Genomic DNA, 23745 nt, shown 5'->3' on the forward strand with positions numbered 1-23745 from the left:
GTTAGTGTTAATCGGCCTTCGAACAACCCAGCCCAGGTCATTTTCTTACTGATTTTACCCTCGATAACTTAAACCTTTTTCGATTTCCCTTGAAGGTTCGCGTTATCGAAATTCAATTGTTTTTTAACTGTTAAACATTTTTCGTTGACAATTTGTTGATTAGAAAACAATTATCCTGCTCAATCTTGCGGAATATCGTCTGGTTTTAGCCAACGGTCTCGCTGGCTAAGTATTAGGCGACTGTATTCCGCAAGATTTCGCAGGATTGAATTGGCTCTGCCGACTGATAAGCTTGTTGCTTGGTTATAGTTACGGTAATTGCACTCTCCCCATGTACCATATATTAAACGCGTTTGACCGGTCTTACACTCCCCACAACGTACCCTCAGTCCCCGGTGTTGGCGATCTGGTCTTGCTTTGCTCGGGAGGGGGGGGGGGCTGGGGTAGGTGGGGTAGGTGGGGTAGGTCGGGTTATTGGGATGACTCACAGGCCGTCAGCGGGAGGCAATTCTTAGGTGGGATATGAGGCTAACTAACAGTCTTATGTCAAGATTCCGTTTAACCTCACACAAACGCACCATGCGAAGCGCTCATCAGCAGGTTAGTTGTATATAAGTAGTGCTTCTTCAATTCTTTATCATTTATTATCCACTTTTTTCCATATATTTTACTTGAAACAGTTAAAACTGTTTTTAACATCGCGTAAAATATCCTAGCTAAGGATTGTATTTTATTGGATTCTAATGTTTCTTTTGGGGGCATATACACTGTACAATATGACTTAAAGCAGCTGTCAGCACACATCGCCGAATCGTTTATTTGATTTGCAAAACTACCTTTAACTAGAGGGCTGTAGTATTCTTAAGGTAGAAAAAGATGTAAATTGGTAGCGTGATAAAGATACTACAGTCACTACAGTTTGTGGCAATATATATCAAGTCATGTTCTCGAGGAAGATAGTATTTTAGTGAGGCAGAAAATGAAGGTTATTAATAATAAAGTGAATCAAAAAGGAATAAAAGTTGTTTAGATTACGGAATACAGTTAGATAGTTAACAAACAACGAACTTTAAAAAAATGTGGCTAATTTTTTTAAAGATCTCTGGCTCCACTAGATCAACATAATGATTTAAGATCAAATGGAAACAAGACTGAACTAGCAAGACCAAAAACCAGTATATGAAATGCATATCTATAATGATGGACATGACAACAAAATCACCGTAGCCTAAAGCCCGTGCACATTTCAAATATTTGTTCATAATTGAACTTATTTAATACAGGGTCAGTTATTACCAAGAACACGCATCACAAAACCTTTATATATACACCAGTCTCCAGATTTATATGCTTGTTTCTATGGTAATTTAATATTTTAATTTTTAAAGTGCCAAATTTCAAAATTGGAAAAATCCATAATTTTACTGAAAATACTAAAAAACCAAACAGCACCCCATGTAAGGACTACTTGAAAGCTTTCAGCTAGATTGTGACACACTAGGGTTTTATTAACCGAATTGAAAAACTAAGAACCAGCGTGTATATAATAATAAACAGAACCACGTGAAACTAGCTTTCATTTGACTGGTCACACACCAGGGTTTTATCCACCAGACTTAAAACTTAGAATTATTTATGATATTAATATACGCGGGATTTTATTCGGAATAAAAAAGTTAAGAGAAGGTAAAACACTTGCTGTGAAGTCAGTATTAAACATTCAATTCTTAGAGGCATAAAATTAATTAACCGTACGAATCTTCATCGAATATTCAATATCAAAACCGAGAAAACACGAAACTGTTTCGCAGAAGGAGAGATGTCATTTGCATAATTCTAACACCTTCTATTTAATTGTCTGCCTTAAATATAAACTGTTTTTTCTTCTCTTCATATCAATAACAGTAATAACAAATAGCGATCCCCTTTTGCTTTTGAGACAAAACAACTCAAATAAACTGCATGTATACACTGCAATTCAGATGTTAGTATTAAAGTTGAACTTTTATGGAAAGTGAGAAAATACATTGAGCCGTTAGCAATCTTAATTTACTCGAAGAAATCCACCTGCAAACAACTCTTGCTTTAATCCACTTTTAGTCGCCTTTACCAGCTTAAAATGCACGCTAGTTTCGTTTTACCGATGACGTTTTCAGATTATTCCAGCGTTCTCAAATCAATTGCAATTAATTTGCGTCTTACTGTTTACTCAAACAAACATATGGACACATGCTGTGTGTATACATGAGGGCCTCTTCACTTCAATAAACATGAAATATCCACCTGTCGTTGTAATTACGTCAGTGAAGGCCGTGCAGGCGACTGATATCTCATTAAAGCGCTTTTTTCGAGAAACGCTATTGGCCAGCTTGTATTATTGTTTCCATACCAGGAGATATACATTGTGTAAACTTCGCAATCGGGTGCCGGCGCGAATAATATTTTACGTAGCAACCGACCTTTAGAGTCAGATTATTTAATATTTTTCAAAACAATTCGAGAATGATCCGTTTTATATCACGGTCCACAAGGACACCACGACGGCATTCTGTCAACGAATCATTCGGAAACGTTGGATTAGCTTAATGAACTAAAAACGCAGCTATTTGGACGCTAAATCATTATTTTGCAACCTGGTGTTTGTGTTGCAACTTGACATTAAGGAGCTAATACAGACAATTTCAACGCCAGCGTTACGTGCTAACGTTCACAGCCGTGAAAAAAATTGAAAATGGGCGACAAGAGCAAGATCAAAACTGGAAAACTCGGAGCGAACCTCATGGAAGAAAAGGAACTTTCAAAGCGGCTGGGGCGCTTGAAAAGACAAACGGACTACTTCGTCTCTGAGATAGAGGCCGAGCAAGTTGTATTGGCCAAGAAGTTTTTAGGCTATCTACAAAGAAGTGCCAAAGTTGCTGAAGATCAGGAGGCTATAGTGAATACTTTCAAGTCAACACGCTGGAATCTAGCCTTTGAAAGTCAGCGCTCTGAACACACAATGAGCTCCATAAGAAATTCCAAGAAAAGAGACGTATTGGAGAACGGTCCGACTCCGACCGAACGCGCTGAGAAAAATCCCTCGCGTGTTCTCAAACGGATAAGCCAGCAATTTGAGGTGCCCTACAAAAAGATGTACTCCTTCAAGACAAGCGAGTTTGGAAGACCAGCCACTGTTCTGGACATGCGTTGCAAAATGTGGCAACGAATTTCCTTCTGCGCGGACAAAAAAGAACGAGCGAAGAGCGCGGCTCCATGGGCTGAGAACTACAAAGCTCCTAGGCAGATTGAACTCGCACACTATCGAGCACTTAACTATATAGGCATGAAAAAAAATCTTGTAAGCCCTCCAAGCAGACAGCCTCAAATTGATCTAGATGCTTTGAAAAGTTATCGACACCGTGAGACCGAAGTGGAAAGAAAAGTTGTTGCTCAGTTTAACGAGAGTCTAGAACCATTCAAGATCAAGCCCGGGCCAAAACAAATTGTTTATGACAGTAATACACTTTACGGAGAATTAGCCAAATTAAATAGAAAAGGGAGTAAGTAAGTAATTATGTTTTTAAGGAAAACTGCAGTTTAATTGAGCGCCCAATTTTCTCAGCGAACATCAAGACAACTTTACTTTAGCTAAAATGAAGTGCTGAAGTGTCAGAATAAATGTTTCGCACCTATTTAACTTTAAACAAAAAAATGTTTAGAGATATACTATCAAATTAAGGGAAATGGATTTTATCAGTGCATATTCAACTTCGTTTTCCTCATAGAAAGTAACTAAATGCTTTTACCATGTAGCAGTTAAGCCAATCATTAAAATCTTTGATAAATGTATGTTTTTTGTTTGTTTTTACTTCAAGTGCTTTCAGTCGGAAATCGCTCATATACACAAACATAAGTCAGAAATTACCAGGTGTCCATGGACCTAAAATCAAATCTGAATTTTAGAATTTGTTAGTAAACAAACATTAAAAAAATAGTAATACAGTTGCCATCTAGACTAAGCAGGCAAGGATTAGAGAATTAAAGTGGTATTAAAATTCTCGACAAATTTGGCTGGATCAGTAATAACAAATTTAATTTGTTTTGAATCTCGAAAACTCTAGAACCAATTTGTTGAAAGGACTAACGCATTTGTTTTTTGTTGTCTACAAATATTAAGCACTTCACGTTCACGGCCAAAAATGCCTAAAATTAATGACGCGATTTATATTCCTCGATGTATGGAACAAACTTCTGCTTTCGAACTAAGAAAAAAATATTTTATCTTGAATCCAATCAAAAACGAAAAAGATTTTCGGCGCGCAAACAAATTAAACCGGCTGCACAGAGCGGAAGTGCTATGATTTAGCACGTAATTAAATGTTTTTAAGTTTTGTTTTTCAACTCATTAGAGACATATCTAGCAATAATGTATTGCTTAACCTTAGCTTAAAATTTAACTGAAGTTAACGTCTTGCTGTCTTACCTTTTTTTTATGGAATTTAGTTCTCTAAAAAAGCAAAGCTGGCCGCAATCTTCACGGTCACGTGAAAAATCAAATTTTGTTTTAAATCTCAAAAAATTGCGATTACTTTAAAGCAAGGAGTTCGAGATTTATTAAAGGGACTGTGCTTCGGCTGATCAAGTTAAGTTGTAACGTTTTGCCAAAAACGCGCTATGAAACTTGATGTTTTTTTAAAGACATTACTTTGATGGATCTAAATGACAAACCATAACTTTATTACAACCAAATGTGTCTCCCGGGCGTTATAATATAAAGTTACAAGCAAAAGAGTTTAACTTTGAAAAATGTTCAGCCCAACAGTATTTCAAAACTCCACATCGCAATCTGTTTTAAAGGGACTATGTCACGGCTAAGTTAATGTTATGTTATTAAATTTTGCCAAATATTCGCTATGAAACTAAATGTTTGCAAAGAAGTTAATTTTTTGATACTAAATGACAAAACCATAGCTTGATTGTAGCCAAATGTGTCTTCCGGGCGTCATAAATTAAAGTTACAAGCAGACAAGATTAATTTTGAAAACTGTTCCGCCGGACCATATTTCAAAAGCCCACATCGCAATCCGTTTCAATCTTCGACACTTTTGGCCATCCTTACCTTCTTTTGCATTTAGTGTGTTATTAAAATATTTCTTTACTGTTATAAGAGGTTATTTTATACATTTAAACAAATTTGATGGTCATTTCCTATGCCTAAGTTTGGCTAAAATCCGTGACACGGTCCCTTTAATCTTCTACACTTTTGACCATCCGTTCCTTATGATGTGCTGTGTTATTGAAATGTTCCTTCACTGATTCACTGTTTCAAGCAGTTATTTTTATAATTCACTGAATTTAATGGCCATTTTTCATACCTAAATTTGGCTAAAATCAATATCCTTGATACAGTCCCTTTAAGAGAGCAGGTCATATTTCTTCCTAATGCGCTTTTTACATGCAGTTGCAATTTAGGGAGCAAAAGCAACCTGATCAAATCGAGCCAAATTTCGCATGATTTAGCTAGGAACCAGTTAGGTATTTTAGCTTAATTATAAGGTAAAAGGTTTGTGTTTGCAAATACTAAAGAACCATAGTATACTAAAGTATGCTAAAGAAGCTGTTGTCAGTCGACGCTATCTGAATGTCAAGGTTCATAACCCATATTTGGCAAAATAGAAATTGAGAAGTTAATTTTATCAAAAGAGAAAACACTCGCCTGAAAGTGCGTCAAACATAGTTAGCATTCTCATACAGGTTGTTTCGGACGAAGCCCGGCAATTTCCCTGGAATAAGTCAAAGAATTAAACAAACGGAAGAAATTTGTGCTTGATCTATATTCTATAAAAAACTGTATGGTATAAAGAGGGGTCATGAATGGTCCCCCAAGAGAAAATTAAGGTTCTGCTCACAATACTCGCAAAATTTTAATGGGTGCTCGTTTGCTCGTGCTCGCACATTTTTACAAGCGCTTGCCTGTTCGTTTTTTTTTTAGTGTGGTAGTTTTTTGTCAGTGTTCGTGCTCGCAAAGAAAAACGCTGTGCTCGCATGCTCGCAAAGACCAATCGACACCCCTATAAAGGATATTAAATAATTATTTTTAATGTGTTGGAGTGCCGGTAGTAGGCAATACTGCCGATACACCAAATCCCCTCGGATATACACCCTGTTAAAGGAAATTTGGGAGGGTTCCCGCGGGGCAAAGAAAAATCTCTGACCCCGGCGGGATTTGAACCCACGACCTCCGGATTAGATCTACGGACGCTCTACCGACTGAGCTACGAGGCCAGTACGGGAGCAGGTCGGGGTAATTTAGGTAGTGAGTCGCGGTAAGTATACAAGTGATAGAGATATAGATAGGACCGCGTGGCACCCGTTAAAATAATAAAGGGCCTGTTTATGGAAATGTTGTTTATGTTTATAAAGGGCCTGTTTATGGAAAAAGTTGTCCCTGATAGGAATGTTACCCTCCATACCGTGCCAGCCTGGGTGAGAAAGAGAGCTTTTCGTACATTTCTTTATAAATAGCTTTGAGCTGTTTATATGAGAAGTCGCAAAGTTGACTCGGGCGGCAGGGACGGTGACCCAGTGGGTGAAGGGCGTTTTCGATTCTCTTCACTTTCGGTGATCGAAAGCTTCGACTTTTTGTAGACGGATGGCGAAAATGTAGACTGCGTGCAGTCTCTCTTTTGCCTTTAAGTCCGTGCAGTCCGTGGAAACAAACGCAAAAGCGAGTAAGCGCGGTATACGCTTTTTTCCGGTTCCAGTGCTAGTCGCATCTCGTGGCTTCGCCGCTCGTATATACGGCTCGCTCGCTTTCGCGTTTGTCTCCACGGACATACGAGCAAAACTGGAGAGACTGCTCTCATTCTAGCGAAAGCGCATTAGTGTGGACGGGCCCTAAGAGAAATACGCAGACGCAGACGTAGAACGTACGCCCTCAGCTCGCTCCACTCCCCGATATGATGTTTTCTCCCTGCACCCCACTAGAGAGCCTCTTCACATGCTAATTTGCGCCCACTTAGCTATGCTCACTCATTTATATTTTCACACTTCCATCGGCTTCAGGTGCATGGATGACTGTATCACGACAAATCATCATCATCATTATCAAACATGCTTACAATACTACTATTTAAGGCCTGCAATGTGTGCAGTGTCACAGCTTCAGAGTGATAGGCCTGCAATGTGTACAAAGAGGTACAGCTACATTACTTGCCTATATGAATATGAGACTGGCAATGTGTGCGAAGAGCTATAGCCTACATAACTCTGCACTCATTGCCTGCCTAAAATGTATGATATGCCTGCAATATGTGCAAAGAGCTACAGCTATATAGCTCTCTGCACACATTGCATGCCTATTATGCTAGTATGGTAGGCCTGCAATGTGTGCAAAAGGTTACCATCACAAAGCTCTCTACACACATTGCATGCCTATAATACTGGTATGACAGGCATGCGATGTGTGCAAACAGCTTCAGCTACATGAGTCTCTGCACACATTGCATGCCTACAAAATTTGTGTCAATAATAGGCCTGCAATGTGTGTGGGGCTACAACTACATAGTCTATTGATTTCTGTAACTATGCAAGGACCACTCTGACAGACAGGAGCAAATTGTAGCCGGATCTTGGTGTAGATCAGGATCATTTAGCGACCGGTTGCTAAATGATCTCGCAAAATAAACGCCTTAAAGGGCTCTGGGCCGGGCGGCAAAAAAAAACATGACACAAGACTCATTGGACATTTCATCTTAACTTTTATTGAATTATTTAGAGTAGATTATATATTTTGCAGTACTATACTTTATTCGTCCATTATATTTCTAATTTACAGAAATGTCATATATCTGCTAAAAATATTAATATATAATGATCGAAGCCGACATGATGTATCTGATTTCAACATAACCTTTGTCAACAAATAATAACCACGCACACACGTGGTCTGCCTGTGATGATAGGTCTGCAATGTGTGCAAAGGGTTACAGCTCCATAGCAATCATAATCATTGCATGCCAATAAAATTAGTATGAAATGACAAACCCCAAAGGGTGTCCCAATGAAGTTTTGCCAAAAATTGCACTTGTTCTTCAGTTGATCGATCTCTCAACTGAATTGCATATAAATTCCACATACAATGCTAATGACCATTTTCCATTACATCACCTATTTAAACAACAAGATAAATTACAAATAAAAATAGTAATTCAACAGTCATTAAATCAAAAAGCATTTCTTTATAAGTTGTTATCTGTTTTTATCAACACTTTGTAAGCAAATGGGTCAGTCATTTGCAGATGCATTTACTTGAAAATTGAGCTTTTATAACTTATTCAAAAATTATTTTTCTGTACTTTCAGTCATCAGAATGTTGTGTGCATGAACTGGAAGTCATAAAGTGCATTGTCACTGCCCCCTTAATTTGTTTCCCGCATTGGTAACAAAAATCTGTTTTACAGACCCAGCATTTTATATGGTTGTTATTGCTTCCTTTGAGACATTTCTGATGACAACGGGGACAAAATTTAGTCCGCAGCAATTTTCTTGGGCTGGCCTTCCTGTATTCTTCAATCAAGGTCTCTCCTACTGTTGGCTCCTTCCGACGTGAAGGCAGAATTCCGCATCCTTTATTAAAGTGGTCATATCCTGAAATTGTCTTTCCTAGAACACATTGGAAGAAAAGTAACGAAAAAAATAGCTGCAATACTTTATCAAACCTCATAGTTGGGGTACTGAAATTCTTGTTCCCATGAGCATGGTTTGGTATGTCAGTCACTGTGCTTTTGCTTATACAAAAGGGGTATTCATTCCATATGTAGCAATATTTAAGGTGGCTGGTAACAGTTTCCAGTACTTTCTATCCCTTATACTTTGTTGGGACAGTCAGTACTAGAAATCTTTTTCAGTTGCGGCTACAATAACGGTATCACATAAATGCCCAGTCACTAATACTGGTTAATGATTTGCAGTTATTTGTACATTACTGGTTACCATAGCAACAATATTACTGGTTACCATTAATAGTTACCATAGCAACAATATATCACCTGTTAGAAACACCCTTAATTTTAGGGTGTCCAGAGCCACCATAAATTTTCAAAAATTTAAAGTTAGTTATTATGATAAACGATTAAATTGAAAACTATGCTTTCTTTCTATGCTACAGATTGCATTTAAACACTCACACTGAAAAGTGTTATTTACTTCAATTTGAAGAATCCTAATATCCTAATTAAAAAAATATCCATAAATGCTACATCCAGGCAGGGGGGACTCCTATTATTAAAGGGACGGGAATGCTTGCCAGAATATTTGCATCAAACCCCAAAGGTGATCAATCTGGGCGTGGCTCAAGCTTTTTATGACCTCCAAAGATACCATTTCATGCCTGATCGGGCAAGACTGCCAACACATAGACTGTTCACAGTCCCCTATTTTTCCGTGAAGTCGTAGAGATCGATCGTTCAGTCCGACGGGCCGCCATCGCATCCCTCCCCGCCACCCACGGGATTTTTGCACTCTCCCCAGTTTTCGCTCGCGTTTGCAAACCAAGATGGCGGCCCGTCGGACTGAACGATCGATCTCTACGACTTCACGGAAAAATGGGGGACTGTGAACAGTCTAGCCAACACAGTATGACATTTTTTTTATTACTATTTCTTCATGTGCAACACTAAACAAGACCTCAACAGCTTAAATATTGGTGTTCTGTTCTGAACACCCTAAGTGAGACCAAAATCCATTTTTTTACATCATGTACATCCTTAAGTGGGACTATAAGCATTCCCATTCCTTTCATATGGGAGTCCCCACCTCCTAGTGCTACATGTATATAATTATATAATTATATAATTATATACATCTATATACATCTGTACATCTATATACATCTGTGGAGGAAAAAAATTCTCAACTTCCCAGTGTAATTTGAACGATACATTTTCGGATCCTTTTGCATTAACCGTTCATGGTGGAAGATTACGGACCCAGGGGAGGTACTTCGGCTTGTAAATGACGGGGATGATCGAATGGAGGCAAAACTCAGGACCCAAAAAAATCCCTTAGTCTTGCGACATTACCCAAAAAATCCCTTGCAAGAAATAACCCCCCCAAAAAATCCCTTGTCAAATTACCCCTAAATTGCCAGGAGGGCAGTAATCTAACGCAAAGAAAACCATAAAAATTGAACGCTCGTGTTGTTTATTCATCATACCATAAAAACGCCAAGGCCGTGCCAGGCACTTTAGTTCTTTTTAATAACCAAAAAAATCCCCTTTTAATCAAGTCACCCAAAAAAATACTTGCCAGATTTTCCAACCCAAAAAAATCCCGTAATCGAAAATTTCAAACCCAAAAAAATCCTTCGATCATCCCCGTCATTTACAAGCCGGAGTACCCCCCTGGGATTACGGATTGATAATTGACAAATCACTGGACAAAAGTAACGCGTCACGCGAGGAATGCATGATTTAATCGAGCACGCGGTGCAATTAAGATGTGATTTTCCTCTGTCAATGAACTCGCTATGTTGTCAGTGTTGTAAGGAATTTTTCGAGATTAAATAACTGTTGTTGGAATCATTCGTTTTGCTCTGGTTTATCTGTGATACAATCACAGCAAATCTTCTCAAAACCAACGCCTGAAAAACGTCTGCAAAACGTAATGTTTCTTCCATGTGACAGAAGCCTCGATCTTATGTGACAAACTGTTGACATTGACACATTTTTTGCATTCTGATCGTTCTTGGTGGAAGAACAAAATTTTCAACTTCCGCTTTGCAGCTAGTCTTTTATAAACATGGCGCGCACGCGTCATACGCAATCCGCTGGTCACTGTCAAGATTACGGTTGCGGGCCTCTCTTGGGCCCGCAATAAATATATTTTTGTCCTTGCATATTTAAACGAACTGACAGTTCATCACTGCTGTGCATGTGTAGCATACATGCAGGGACTATAGAATTTACATTGTGCTATCGCCTACATGTTCTATTTTTTGTCAGCTTCAATGTATTTCTTGGTGCCTATTTGTACACCTGGGTGGAAAGAGGCTGTGTGAGAGATATAAAAGTGACCTGCCCAAAAACAAAACAGTAGTGCATGGTTGTTATATATCTCCCAATCTTTTAAGATTTAAAAATTGCACATAAACTAACCACTGGTGCCATTCAATATAAATTTAAAAATTGCACATAAACTAACCATTGGTGCCATTCAATATAAATTTTGTTCATGCCAGAATTAACCCTAAAGTATATAGTGTAAATGGTTTTTAAAAGGTCCTTCAGTCATCAGAATGTTGAGTGCATGAACTGGCAGCCGTAAAGTGCATTGTCACCGCCCCCTTAATTTCCTTTCCGCATTGATAACAAAAGTTTGTTCTACATGCCCAGCATTTTATATGGTTGTTGTTACTGTTTTCTTTGAGACATTTCTGATGACAACGGGGACACAATTTAGTCCGCAGTAATTTCCTTGGGTTGGCCTTCTTGTATTCTTCAATCAAGATCTCTCCTATTGCTGGCTCTCTCTGACGTGGAGGCAGATTGACACAGTTTCCAAAGTGGCTATTCATGTAGGTACCTTTCCTAGAACATATTTGAAAAGGTAAAACAAAGCAAAACTATATCAACAGGGTTTTCAAAACAAGCCGGCGAGAGCCTCAGTTCAACCGGCTACTTGATTATATGTCACCAGTTACTCTGGTCATAGCAATCAGGTCGTGACAAACAAGCTCAGCATTGTCACAGCCACCTACTCTTCCGGTTGCTAACGTCTACTTCAAAATATTTTTAAACCCCTGTATCAAACATTTTAACTTGTGTTCTGCTTTTCTACTGTTCTTATCGCAAGGGTATGGTATATTGTACACTACAACATTATGCTATTGCCTATTCATGATCAAAAGGGGTATCCATTCCATAATAATGTAACAATATTAATTTTAGTGTCTGGCTAACTGAACAACATGACTTTACTGAACAATAATTAAGTTAGGAAGTCAGTAGCATCATTATAGCCATTTAGAATCAGGGACTTTCCCCCCCCCCCCCCCCCTCCAATTAATTATAAAGCACACCCCACAAAACACCCACCCCCCCCCCTCCCCCACAAAAAAATCTTACTATATAATGACCTTCCCAGGAATGAGTCCTGCTAAATACAAGGTGATTACCTTATAAAAGACTTTATAAGACTTTTGATGTTTACTTCATGATTATAGAATTTGTTTTGTGGTTCACATTGTTATGACAGCTTAGAGAGTTTCAACATGGGCTATTCTTATGTGCACCTAAAACTTTCCAGATGCTACATGTAATAAGTCCCTTCCATATATACTTGTAAGCCCAACCATCATTTTTGGAAACACCAAATTCCTTTCAAAACTAAGCCCCATGCCAGCCCCCCCCCCCCCCCCCCAACAAAAAAAATGATGATGATGATGATGATGATGAATAAATGAGTTAATAAATAAATGAAAAATACATAAAAGCTCGTCAAAGGGCTTATTGTCAAAATTTTACCATATACATGTACTGTAGGTACATGTATGGTGAAGTCTGTGTTTGAGCAGGCCTAGTGACCCATCGGCTGGACTCCTCCCTCTTCCCATAGGCTCAAATTATGCAAACTTTGGCCTTACCTTATTACATACCCCATTTTTTTGGAAGGCTAATTCTCCTCAGTTGCTTGTGGGGTATAAATTTAAACATAAAACATTAAATTTTTGCAAAGCCTTCCTCGCATTATAAAAAGGACTAGTACCAAATCTGTTCTATACATGTAGATCAATATTAAAACAATAAATTTTAACAAAGTTTGCATACCACATCTCCAACAGAATTGAGCGCGGCATTGTGAACAGTGCATCACGTCACAGCGCCAGATCAGAGATCCTCTCCACGGCCATGCGGCACTTTGGACAGTACTGATAGTTCCCCTGTTGCTTCATCAACCGAATAAAACACAGGCTACTCATCTCCTTCCTGCGTTCTTTATCGCTCTGCAATTTCTGTTTCCCATCAGCAGTTCCATCTTTCTTATCCTTCTTTTTCTTTGATTTTGCATTCTTGTTTTTTGCACTCTCTTCGTCCAGGTCTGATTCCCCTTCAAAGCATTCCTGTCTGGCATGCCACGGTTCATGGCATTCTGTGCAAAATGCAAAGAAGCAATTTGCACAGTGGCCAAGCCTGGAGGATTCATCTTCATCGATGACGACTGCCACGTTGCACCTCGGGCAGTAAACAACATCACCCATGACATCCAAAGTCTTGCTTAGAAGCAGTCTTTCCCATCGCTCAAGCTTGTCTGCATCAAGGACATCTCGAAGAATCTCTGGTGGAATCATTGTTTTGCAGTCGTGATTTGGACACAAGAGGTTTAGTACAGTTCCACCTTCAACATGCATTTCACAATGTGCTTTTAAGCAGTCATTGCAAAAGTAATGCTTGCATTCATCTAAGTAGTGAAATTCTGCTCCATCTCTTTCGTCGAAGCAAATTTCGCACAGGTGAGTACTCTGTCGAAACACTTGCCTTTGCATTTCAAGGTCATATTCAAAGATTGTCAGTAAAGCTGTCTGCAACTTTGTGCGCAAACCCCTCACTTTGATCCAACTCTTGATTTTCCTCATTTGTGTCTTTCAAAACCAAGTGTGGCCCCACACGCAGATATTCATATGCATAGTTTTGCAACCAGTCTGCCCAAGTGAAAACTATGGGTTGATACGGCGATTCTGTCCACAACCTCATCAGCTTGTCTTGCAGACTTTGGATCTGATTTGTGTTGAGCCACAGGCAAGTTAGGGAAAATTCAGGCTGGCATTCTGTGGGGTAGAGTGGGGGAAATGTGCATGTAAGATGCATCGGAGTCAAATACTGGATGTCAGCTCGCACATGCCAATGTCGCCGAGACGCAGATCGTGAAAAACTACGTTTTGCCCGCCCCCCGGCAGCAAAACTGTTAGGAGAACGCTCTTGTATACGTAGGTTCTCATTTTCTTTCTTCACAGAGCTAGAGCTCCCCTCCATTCCGTACTCTTCTTGCGTATCGGAATGGCTCTTACTATCACTCCTACTTACATTGTCTTCATCATTGCGGTAAGTTCCTGGTTCGCTTCCACTGCTATCCAATCTTGCCGAATGTTTTTCAGTGGTCTCTTCAAAAATTGGAATGAAAGCTTCGAAATCAATTTTTTCGTAAGGGATGTTGACTTTGACCGTCAAGGTAAAAGAAATATTACGTTGCCCTTCCTCTCCTTGGAGCATCTGTAAATCGTCTTCAAAGATCGACTGAAGGACAATCAATTCCTCTTGTTGTAGTTCTTGAACAGCTGGATTAAGAAATTCCGCCATGGCCGCTCCACAATTTGATCTTCAATTCTGACTTACATTTACAGCAAATCGATTGCGTTTGAGCTTCCTTACTTTCTGTGATAATACTTCAAGAAATTTCAACGATAACGATTGAGAAGAATCAAATCTGACGAGAAGGAAAACGGAAAATTTACATCGTAGAACAATATTACATCCGCTCATCCGCTAGCCTTCGTATATATGCGCGATAGCAGGCGTCTGTGTATTTTTATTTTTAGCGCGCGTAAAAGTGTGCGCGATAGCAGGCGTCTGTGTATTTTTAGCGCGCGTAAAAGAGTGCGCGATAGCAGGCGTCTGTGTATTTTTAGCGCGCGTAAAAGAGTGCGCGGTAGCAGGCGTCTGTGTATTTTTAGCGCGTAAAAGGGGGCGTAAAAGAGTGCGCGATAGCAGGCGTCTGTGTATTTTTGGCTACTCATCCGCCATGTTTGTTATTTTTAAACTCCAAAGGATGCTGGGATATTACAGGCTGGAAGGCGCAATGGACTGCGGTCTGCGGAATCCGGAACCAAAATAGTGTTATGTTGGTACTTGGTTTTGCTTACCCCAGATAGTTTTAACATATAGAAAGACACTCTCTGTTGCTCCACATGCCCCCTTGGGTCCGAGCCCTAATCTCTCATTCCACATAAAGCTTACATGTGATGAACATCAAATAACTTATTGATTGAAAATTTCACAGGTAAAATGGGGAACACCGGCTATCAAAGCCTGGTCCGCTAGATATCCTAACTACATTTTTGTGTTCTGCTGCTATAATGCCAAATGGCATAATGCCAAGCAGAACATATTGCTATCGAAGGAGGGAATGGCTCCTGCTAAGAGCTCTATATCCCGCTAGATTTGTACGTGTGTGAGCGACGGTTTTGGGCTGCTTTCAGAGTTGTGGCTCGTGACGCACACAGTGGTTGCTAACGACAACGAATACGCGATCAGCCTTTTTTTCCCGTGGAGGAAAAAAATAAACCCTCACCGCCCGTTAGCTAACGTGAAATAAAAAAATAACCAAAGATCCCATCCTGTATACGTCTGAGTGAAAGAATAACGAGCTATCGACAAAAAAAATTTATTGGATTGTTTTCAGTTTGCACGTTTGCTATTTATACGCGCTGAAACAGACCTTATTGTGGTTTGTGGTTTGTGACGTACGCAGTGGTAGCTGGCATGTTGCTTTGCATGCACAAGGGTTACGACTTTTACAGCAAGGCGCCCAAAAGTGTGACCACTTTTAATTTATTCACATTCTTTCGTGAAGATTTAATCCAATCAAAAGCCGTGGATAGCTTGCAGTTGACTTCTGATTGGATTAAATCTGCACGAAAGAATGTGAATAAATTAAAAGTGGTCACACTTTTGGGCGCCTTGCTGCATGTAAAGGTTTTAAATGTCATAATAACTTGCGTGACGAATTATCTTGGTGTTAGCCAAAAAACCGAAGACAGTTATCAATGTTGATACGTTATACCAGCAGAACACACGGACCCATTAGGGCCCTATTTTTACAGTTATTTGCCATTGTATACACTTGGTGCATTTAAACTCAGTTATATCAAAACAATTGCATTTTCAAGCGAAAACTTACTATGATGGTGTTTCTCGCCATTTCAACAAATAGGCCATTTTCGTGTTACCCTTTGCCTGTTTCAAAACGAGTCTATGTGCGAAACCATTCAAATGAAAATGAGTTTGATTTGTATGAAAATGGACATGAAGGTGAAACTCATTTTCATTTGAATGGTTTTGCACGTACATGCTAGACTCGTTTTAAAATGGAGGCAAAGGGTAACTCGGAAATGGCCTATTGTTATCTAGACCTTCTGCCTTTTTTAAAATATCTCAATCGTCAAATATGAATTTTAATGCCATTCTCGGGCTCTCACATCAATTCCGTACATGAACTGTGATTTATATTTTACAAGTAAGCATAAACATAATTATTTTATTTGTTGAAAGAAAAAAACATGAGAGTCAAGCCACTGACTTGCTTATTTAAACTCATCACTGACTGAAACCTTTACCGATTCAAAAAATATTTTTCTGTACTTTCAGTCATCAGTATGTTGTGTGCATGAACTGGCAGCCATAAAGTGCATTGTCACTGCCCCCTTAATTTGCTTCCCGCATTGGTAACAAAAATCTGTTTTACAGGCCAGCATTTTTCCCGGTTTTCCGCGGCAGCATTTTAGATGGTTGTTATATATTGCTTAATTCCTTTGAGACATTTCTGATGACAACGGGGACAAAATTTAGTCTGCAGCTCTTTCCTTGGGTTGGCCTTCTTGTATTCTTCAATCAAGGTCTCAGTCCTACCGTTGGCTCCATCCGACGTGAAGGCAGAATTTCCACATCCTTTATCAAAGTGGTCATATCCTGAAATTGCTTTTCCTATAACATATTGGAAGAAAAGTAACGAAAAAAATATCAATACTTTATCAAACATCAAAGTTGGTGTACTGAAATTCTTGTTCCCATGAGCACGGTTTGGTATGTACATGATATACACTACAACATCATGCTTTTGCTTATACAAAAGGGGTATCCATTCCATATGTAGCAATTTTCAAGGTGGCTAGTAACAGTTTCCAGTACTTTCTATCCCTTATACTTTGTTGGGACAGTGAGTACTAGACATCTTTTTCAGTTGCGGCTGCAATAACGGTATCAAATAAATGCCCAATCACTAGCTCACACTGGTTAATGATTTGCAGTTATTTGTACATTACTGGTTACAATAGCGATAATATTACTGGATACCATTTATAGTTACCATAGCAACTACCTTATTGTTACTTATTTTCGCGGGACTTATTTTTCGCGATTTTCGCGTTTTCAAAAAATCGCGAAATTAAAGACCCGCGAAAATTATTTTTAAATTTTTTTTTTTTTTTTTTTTTTTTTATTTTTTTTTTTTTTCAAACACCCAAAAATAATTCTCGCCAAATATTTTTTTTTTTTTTTCTAAAAATAAAAAACCCCCAAAAAAAAAAAAAAAAAATACATATCACCTGTTAGAAACACCCTTAATTTAAGGGTGTCCAGAGCCACCATAAATTTTCAAAAATTTAAAGTGGCACTAAAAGTTTTTAACTTAATATGCAAAAAGTTATATTTCTTACATGCTAATCACAAATCACATTTGCATTTGAGCTTATTCCTGGGAGGAAAATTAAATTGCAACTTTTCTTTGAGATTGCAAGTCTACTGTACTTTCCATGACACTAACTGCCTTAAATTATACAGTTCGGTTAGTTATTATGATAAACGATTAAATTGAAAACTATGCTTTCTTTCTATGCTAGAGATTGCATTTAAACACTCACACTGAAAAGTGTTATTTACTTCAATTTGAAGAATCCTAATATCCTAATTAAAAAAATATCCATAAATGCTACATCCAGGGAGGGGGGGGGGACTCCCATTATAAAAGGGACAGGAATGCTTGTCAGAATATTTGCATCAAACCCCTAAAGGTGATCAATCTGAGCTGGGCATGGCTCAAGCTTTTTATGACCTCCAAAGATACCATTTCATGCCTGATCGGGCAAGACTGCCAACACATAGACTGTTCACAGTCCCCATTTTTCCGTGAAGTCGAGAGACGATCGCAGTCCGACGGGCCGCCATCGCATCCCTCCCCGCCACCCACGGGATTTTGCACTCCCCCAGCGCCGCGGCAAACCAAGAGGCGGCCCCGGACGACGACGACCCGCCGGAAAAATAGGGGAGTGAACAGTCTAGCCAACACAGTATGACATTTTTTTATTACTATTTCTTCATGTGCAACACTAAACAAGACCTCAACAGCTTAAATATTGGTGTTCTGTTCTGAACACCCTAAGTGAGACCAAAATCCATTTTTTTACATCATGTACATCCTTAAGTGGGACTATAAGCATTCCCATTCCTTTCATATGGGAGTCCCCACCTCCTGGTGCTACATGTATATAATTATATATACATCTAAATAAATATATTTTTGTCCTTGCATATTTAAACGAACTGACAGTTCATCACTGCTGTGCATGTGTAGCATACAGGGACTATAGAATTTACATTGTGCTATCACCTACATGTTCTATTTTTTTCCAGGTTCAATGTATTTCTGGGTACCAATTTGTACACCTGGGTGGAAAGAGGCTGTGTGAGAGATATAAAAGTGACCTGCCCAAAAACAGAACAGTAGTGCATGATTATTACCGGTATATATCTCTCAATCTTTAAAGTTGCACATGCATACTCTAACCATTGGTGCCATTCAATATAAATTTTGTTGGTGCCAGAATTAACTCTAGAATATGGTCTAAATGGGACCTAAATGGGTCTTAAAAAGTCCTTCAGTCATCAGAATGTTGTGCGCATGAACTGGCAGCCGTAAAGTGCATTGTCACTGCCCCCTTAATTTCCTTTCCGCATTGATAACAAAAGTTTGTTCTACATGCCCAGCATTTTATATGGTTGTTGTTACTGTTTTCTTTGAGACATTTCTGATGACAACGAGGACAAAATTTAGTCCGCAGTAATTTCCTTGGGTTGGCCTTCTTGTATTCTTCAATTAAGGTTTCTCCTACTGTTGGCTCTCTCTGACGCGGGGGCAGAATTCCAGTTACTCTTCCACAGTTCCCAAAGTGGTCATATCCTGAAATTGCCTTTCCTAGAACATATTCGGAAAGGTAAAAAAAGCTATATCAACAGGGTTTTCAAAACAAGCCGGTGACTGCCTGAGTTCAGCTAGCTACTTGATTATATGTCGCAAGTTACTCTGGCCATAGCAATCAGCTCGTGACAAACAAGCTCAGCATTGTCACAGCCGCCTACTCTTCCGGTTGCTAACGTCTACTTCAAAATATTTTTAAACCCCTGTATCAAACATTTTAATTTGTGTTCTGCTTTTCTACTGTTCTTATCGCAAGGGTATGGTATAATTGTACACTGCAACATTATGCTATTGCCTATTCAAAAGGGATACCCACTGACCCAATGCAAATATGGCTCCTGTTAATTTTCGGCTCCCAGAAAAATCATTTTTCAACAAAATTAAATTACTCTAACTTAAAGATTAAGTCAAAGTAAATCAGTGTATGAAGTTTCAAGGCTAAACTTTCATCTAATGGGAAGTTACAGGAGCATTTATGTACATTGCCAAAAACATGAAAACGAGGCTAGGCAGACTAGGGTGTTTTTTTCCATACAAATGTCTTAAATTTTATTGAGTCATAACTTTGAAGCCATTTAACCCAAAACACTGAAACTTCTCAGAATAGCATAATATTTCACATATAATATCTACCGGTAAGTGCCGTCATCAGCATTTTAAGAAACTTGACCAAACAACAGAAATGAATGACAACCATTTTTGCATAAGGTCTATTCCATATGTACATAAATCCAAAAGGGTTGAAACGTGTAACTCCCTATGATTTGCATTGTACAAAGCGTTTGCACATTCGTTTACACTAAGTACCATATTTGGAAAATAAGAGAAACATTTAACCAATCAAAATTACTATATTTGGATTAAATTCACAGCGCACACTAGCTCGCGCTCGATGGCGTAATCTTGTTTTCGAACAAGCTTGGTTGAATAAAGTTAAATTTGGTTAAATTCTCCTGTTTCATCTTCTTGAAGTAGTCTGGAGAACTTCGCTGCGATACATTTAATGTATTTCTTTTGTTTCTGGAAGAAATTTATGGTGTTTAAGTCGAAATTCAAGCAAATTACCACAAAACAAAAAATTATGTTGCGTGTGTCATTACGTGTATAAAGCATTCACGTACAAACTCTTTGTGTTTCCAAATATGGTACTTAGCAAAATGAATATTCAAACGCTGTGCGCGCGCGTTAACACATGTTTCAACCCTTATGGGTTTCTGATATGTAACAACATTTAACGTCTGGCTAACTGAACTACTTAACTACATGACTGTACTGAACAACTGCATGTATAAAATTAAGTTACATGTAGGAAGTCGGTAGCATCCGTATAACTATTTAGACGCAGGGATTTTTAACCCCCCCCCCCCACACACACACACAGACCAATTACTAAGCACATCCCACAAAACACCCCCCCCCCCCCCTTAAAAAAGTAAATAAATAAATAAATTTTTGTAAACGTACATGTATAATGACCCTCTATCTAGCTCCCAGGAATGAGCCCTCCTAAATACAAGCCCCCATTACAGTGTACCTTATAAAAGACCTTATACTAAGACTTTTGATGTTTACTTTATGATTGTAGAAATTGTTTTGTGCTTCACGCTGTTTTGTTTAGAGAGTTTCAGCATGAGCTATTCTTATGTGCACCAAAAACTTTCCAGATGCTACATGTAATATAAAGTCCCTTACAACAAATATACATGTAAGCTCAACCATCATTTTTGGAAACACCAAATTCTTTTCAAAACTAAGCCCCATGCCAACCCCCCCCCCCCCCACCCCACAAAAAAATGATGATGACGATGATGATGATGAATAAATAAATTAATAAATAAATGAAAAATAAATAAAAGCGCGTCAAAGGGCTTATTGTCAACAATTTTAACATATACATGTACCTTATTCTTACTACTTTTCGCGAGTACTAATTTTCGCATTTTTTTCGATTTCAATATAATCGCGAAATTAAGTACGCACGAAAAAAACATTGCGCGAAATGAAGACACGCGAAAATTAATACCATCAAAATCATAAAAATTTTAAATGTTTGGCACTGCAACTATCCACCCTTAAAAATATTTTTCCGTCTTGTTTTTGACTAGCACCGGCACCCGTCCTCTGATTACCGTTTCAAGCTTGAGAATTAGTTCAAAACCCTCTTTAGTACAGTAACTAAAGTTTCCGTTTGTACATGTAGGCTCGTTGTAGTTACATTAAGCCAGACCTTTGTGTATTTCCAGTGGATCCTTAGTCTTTGACAACTGATCCATAAAACACTGACAAAATCCCAAAATTTAATTACACTTAAATTCCTCTTTTTTTTTGGCATTCACGAAAATTAAGTCGCGAAATCCGGCTCTCGAATTTTTGCGAAATTAAGTACAAGTGAAAATTATTAAGAAGGTAGGTACATGTAGGGTGAAGTCTGCGTTTGGGCCAAGTGGCCCATCAGGCTGGACTCCTCCCTCTTCCCATAGGCTCAAATGCAGACTTTGCCCTTACCTTATTACATACCCCTTTTTTTTTCGGAAGGCCAATTCTCCTCAGTTGCTTGTGGAGTATAAATTTATACATGACACATTTTGCAAAGCCTTGCTTGCATAATTATAAAAAGGACTAGTACCATATCTGTTTTATAGATCAATTTATGAATGAATTTTAACATAAATTTTGCATACCACATCTCCAGCAGAATGCAGCGCGGCATTGTGAACAGTGCATCATGTCACAGCCAGAGACCCTCTCCACAGCCATGCGACACTTTGGACAATACTGATAGTTTCCCTGTTGTTTCATCAGCCGAATAAAAGACAGGTTACTCATCTCCTTCCTGCGTTCTTTTTCTCTCTGCAATTTCTGTTGTCTTCTGAGAGATAATTCGGCTTTCCCATCTCCAGTTCCATCTTTCTTTTCCTTCTTTTTCTTTGAATTTGCATTTTTGTTTTTTGCACTTTCTTCATCCTCAGAGTCTGTTTCCCCTTCAAAGCATTCCTGTCTGGCATGCCACGGCTCATGGCATTCTGTGCAAAATGCAAAAAAACAATTTGCACAGTGGCCAAGTCTGGAGGATTCATCTTCATCGACGACAACTGCCACGTTGCACCTCGGGCAGTAAACAACATCACCCATGACATCCAAGGTCTTGCTTAGAAGAAGTCTTTCCCATCGCTCAAGCTTGTCTGCATCTAGGACATCTCGAAGAATCTCTGGCGGAATCGTTGTTTTGCAGTCGTGATTTGGACACAAGAGGTTTAGTACAGTTCCACCTTCAACGTGCATTTCACAATGTGCTTTTAAGCAGTCATTGCAAAAGAAATGCTTGCATTCATCTAAGTAGTGAAATTCGGCTCCATCCCTTTCGTCGAAGCAAATTTCGCACAGGTGAGTACTCTGTCGAAACACTTGCCGCTGCATTTCAAGGTCATACTCAAAGATTGTTAGTAAAGCTGTCTGCAACTTTGTACCAAGCGCCTCACTTTGATCCAACTCTTGATTTTCTTCATTTGTGTCTTTCAAAACCAAGTGTGACCCCAGGCGCAGATATTCATATGCATAGTTTTGCAACCAGTCTGCCCAGGTGAAAACTATTGGTAGATATGGAGTTTCTGTCCACAAACTCATCAGCTTGTCTTGCAAAATTTGTATCTGATTTCTGGTCAGCCACAGGCAACTAAGGGAAAATTCAGGTGGGCATTCTGTTGGGTAGAGTGAGGGGAATGTGCATGTAAGATGCATCGGAGTCAAGTACTGAATGTCGGCTCGCACATGCCAGTGTTTCCGAGACAAAGACCGTGAAAAACCCGGTTTTCTTCTCCCAGCAAAACTATTAGTGGAGGTCTCAGAAAGATTTTCATTTTCATTGTTAGAGCTAGCGCTCGTTTCCGTTCCGTTTTCTTGCGCATCGGGATGGCCCTCGCTCACAGTCGAAGTTGCATTTTCTTCATCATCTTTGCGATCATTTCCAAGCTCATCGTTCGAGTCAGTTCTGCTTCTAATCGTAGAACGCTCTTCGACGCCGACCTCTCCAGGAATTGGAATGAAAGCTTCGAAATCAATTCTTTCGAAAGGGATGTTGACTTTGACCGTCAAGTTAAAGGAAATGTTACCTTGCCCATCCCCTTCTTGTAGCAGTTGGAGATCGTCTTCAAAGATCGACTGAAGAACGGTCAATTCTTCTTGTTGTTCTTCCAGAGCAGCTGGATTCAGCAATTCCATACATTCAGCCATATTTGATTCGATCACGCCTTCCCAGGGTTTCGAGTTCCAAATTACTGAGTTAAATTTGCAGCAAATCGTTAACTATTTGACGTTTCTTACTTTCTGATGTAAGCTCGACAAAATCTGAACGGTTATGATGAAGTAGTGTGAAATGCTGCGAATAGAAATACCGAAATTTACATCGCTGTGGTGCAATGTCACGGTCGCCATGTTTATGTTATTTTAAGACTCCGAAGGATGATGGGAGAATACAAACCTCCCAACATGGCGGTAAATTAAATCCAACAATTTGGAATTTGGACTCTGGACTCCGGATTCTGGAACCAAATTTCAGAATTAGGGATTTTTTTTTTATTGAAGAGAATAAGACTTTACAATATTGAATATTGAAAAAAGAACATCCAAAAAATTAAAATATCGATATTGATAGAATTAGGGATTTTATCTATAGATTACATATCTATCGAAAAATAGTCTACTTTTAACATCTCCCAAGTTGTTTCTCCTCGCATAACCCTA

General features: G+C 38.9%; 2 protein-coding genes, 1 non-coding gene and 1 pseudogene across 4 annotated transcripts; 1 reads left to right on the plus strand and 3 right to left on the minus strand.

Annotated features, from left to right (window-relative positions):
* Positions 1 to 463: 463 nt before the first annotated feature.
* Positions 464 to 3818, plus strand: LOC144645567 (uncharacterized). The gene has a single exon (XM_078505144.1). It carries the CDS (start codon positions 2732 to 2734, stop codon positions 3545 to 3547), a length of 816 nt encoding a protein of 271 aa, XP_078361270.1. The 5' UTR covers positions 464 to 2731; the 3' UTR covers positions 3548 to 3818.
* A 2372-nt stretch (positions 3819 to 6190) lies between these two features.
* Positions 6191 to 6264, minus strand: Trnar-ucu (transfer RNA arginine (anticodon UCU)). The gene has a single exon. It is a non-coding gene; the product is annotated as a tRNA-Arg (tRNA).
* Positions 6265 to 8182: 1918 nt separating this feature from the next.
* Positions 8183 to 23462, minus strand: LOC144646181 (E3 ubiquitin-protein ligase RNF14-like). 2 transcript variants are annotated; one of them, XR_013569367.1, is made up of 3 exons: positions 21687 to 23462; positions 18422 to 19002; positions 8183 to 8643 (listed from the first exon to the last, which is right to left on the minus strand). XR_013569367.1 is itself a non-coding variant. In XM_078505725.1 (2 exons), the coding sequence occupies exons 1-2, from the start codon at positions 23233 to 23235 to the stop codon at positions 18686 to 18688; spliced, it is 1866 nt and encodes a 621-aa protein (XP_078361851.1). In that variant the 5' UTR covers positions 23236 to 23462; the 3' UTR covers positions 18100 to 18685. The 2 variants fall into 2 exon arrangements, 1 of the variants encoding a protein (XP_078361851.1); XM_078505725.1 differs by lacking the exon at positions 8183 to 8643 and having other exon boundaries at positions 18100 to 19002.
* On the minus strand, positions 10416 to 14477 carry LOC144646250 (E3 ubiquitin-protein ligase RNF14-like; annotated as a pseudogene).
* Positions 23463 to 23745: the final 283 nt, after the last annotated feature.

Source organism: Oculina patagonica, chromosome 3, assembly GCF_052425735.1.
Source record: "Oculina patagonica isolate OP01 chromosome 3, crgOcupat, whole genome shotgun sequence".
Lineage (NCBI taxonomy): Eukaryota > Metazoa > Cnidaria > Anthozoa > Scleractinia > Oculinidae > Oculina > Oculina patagonica.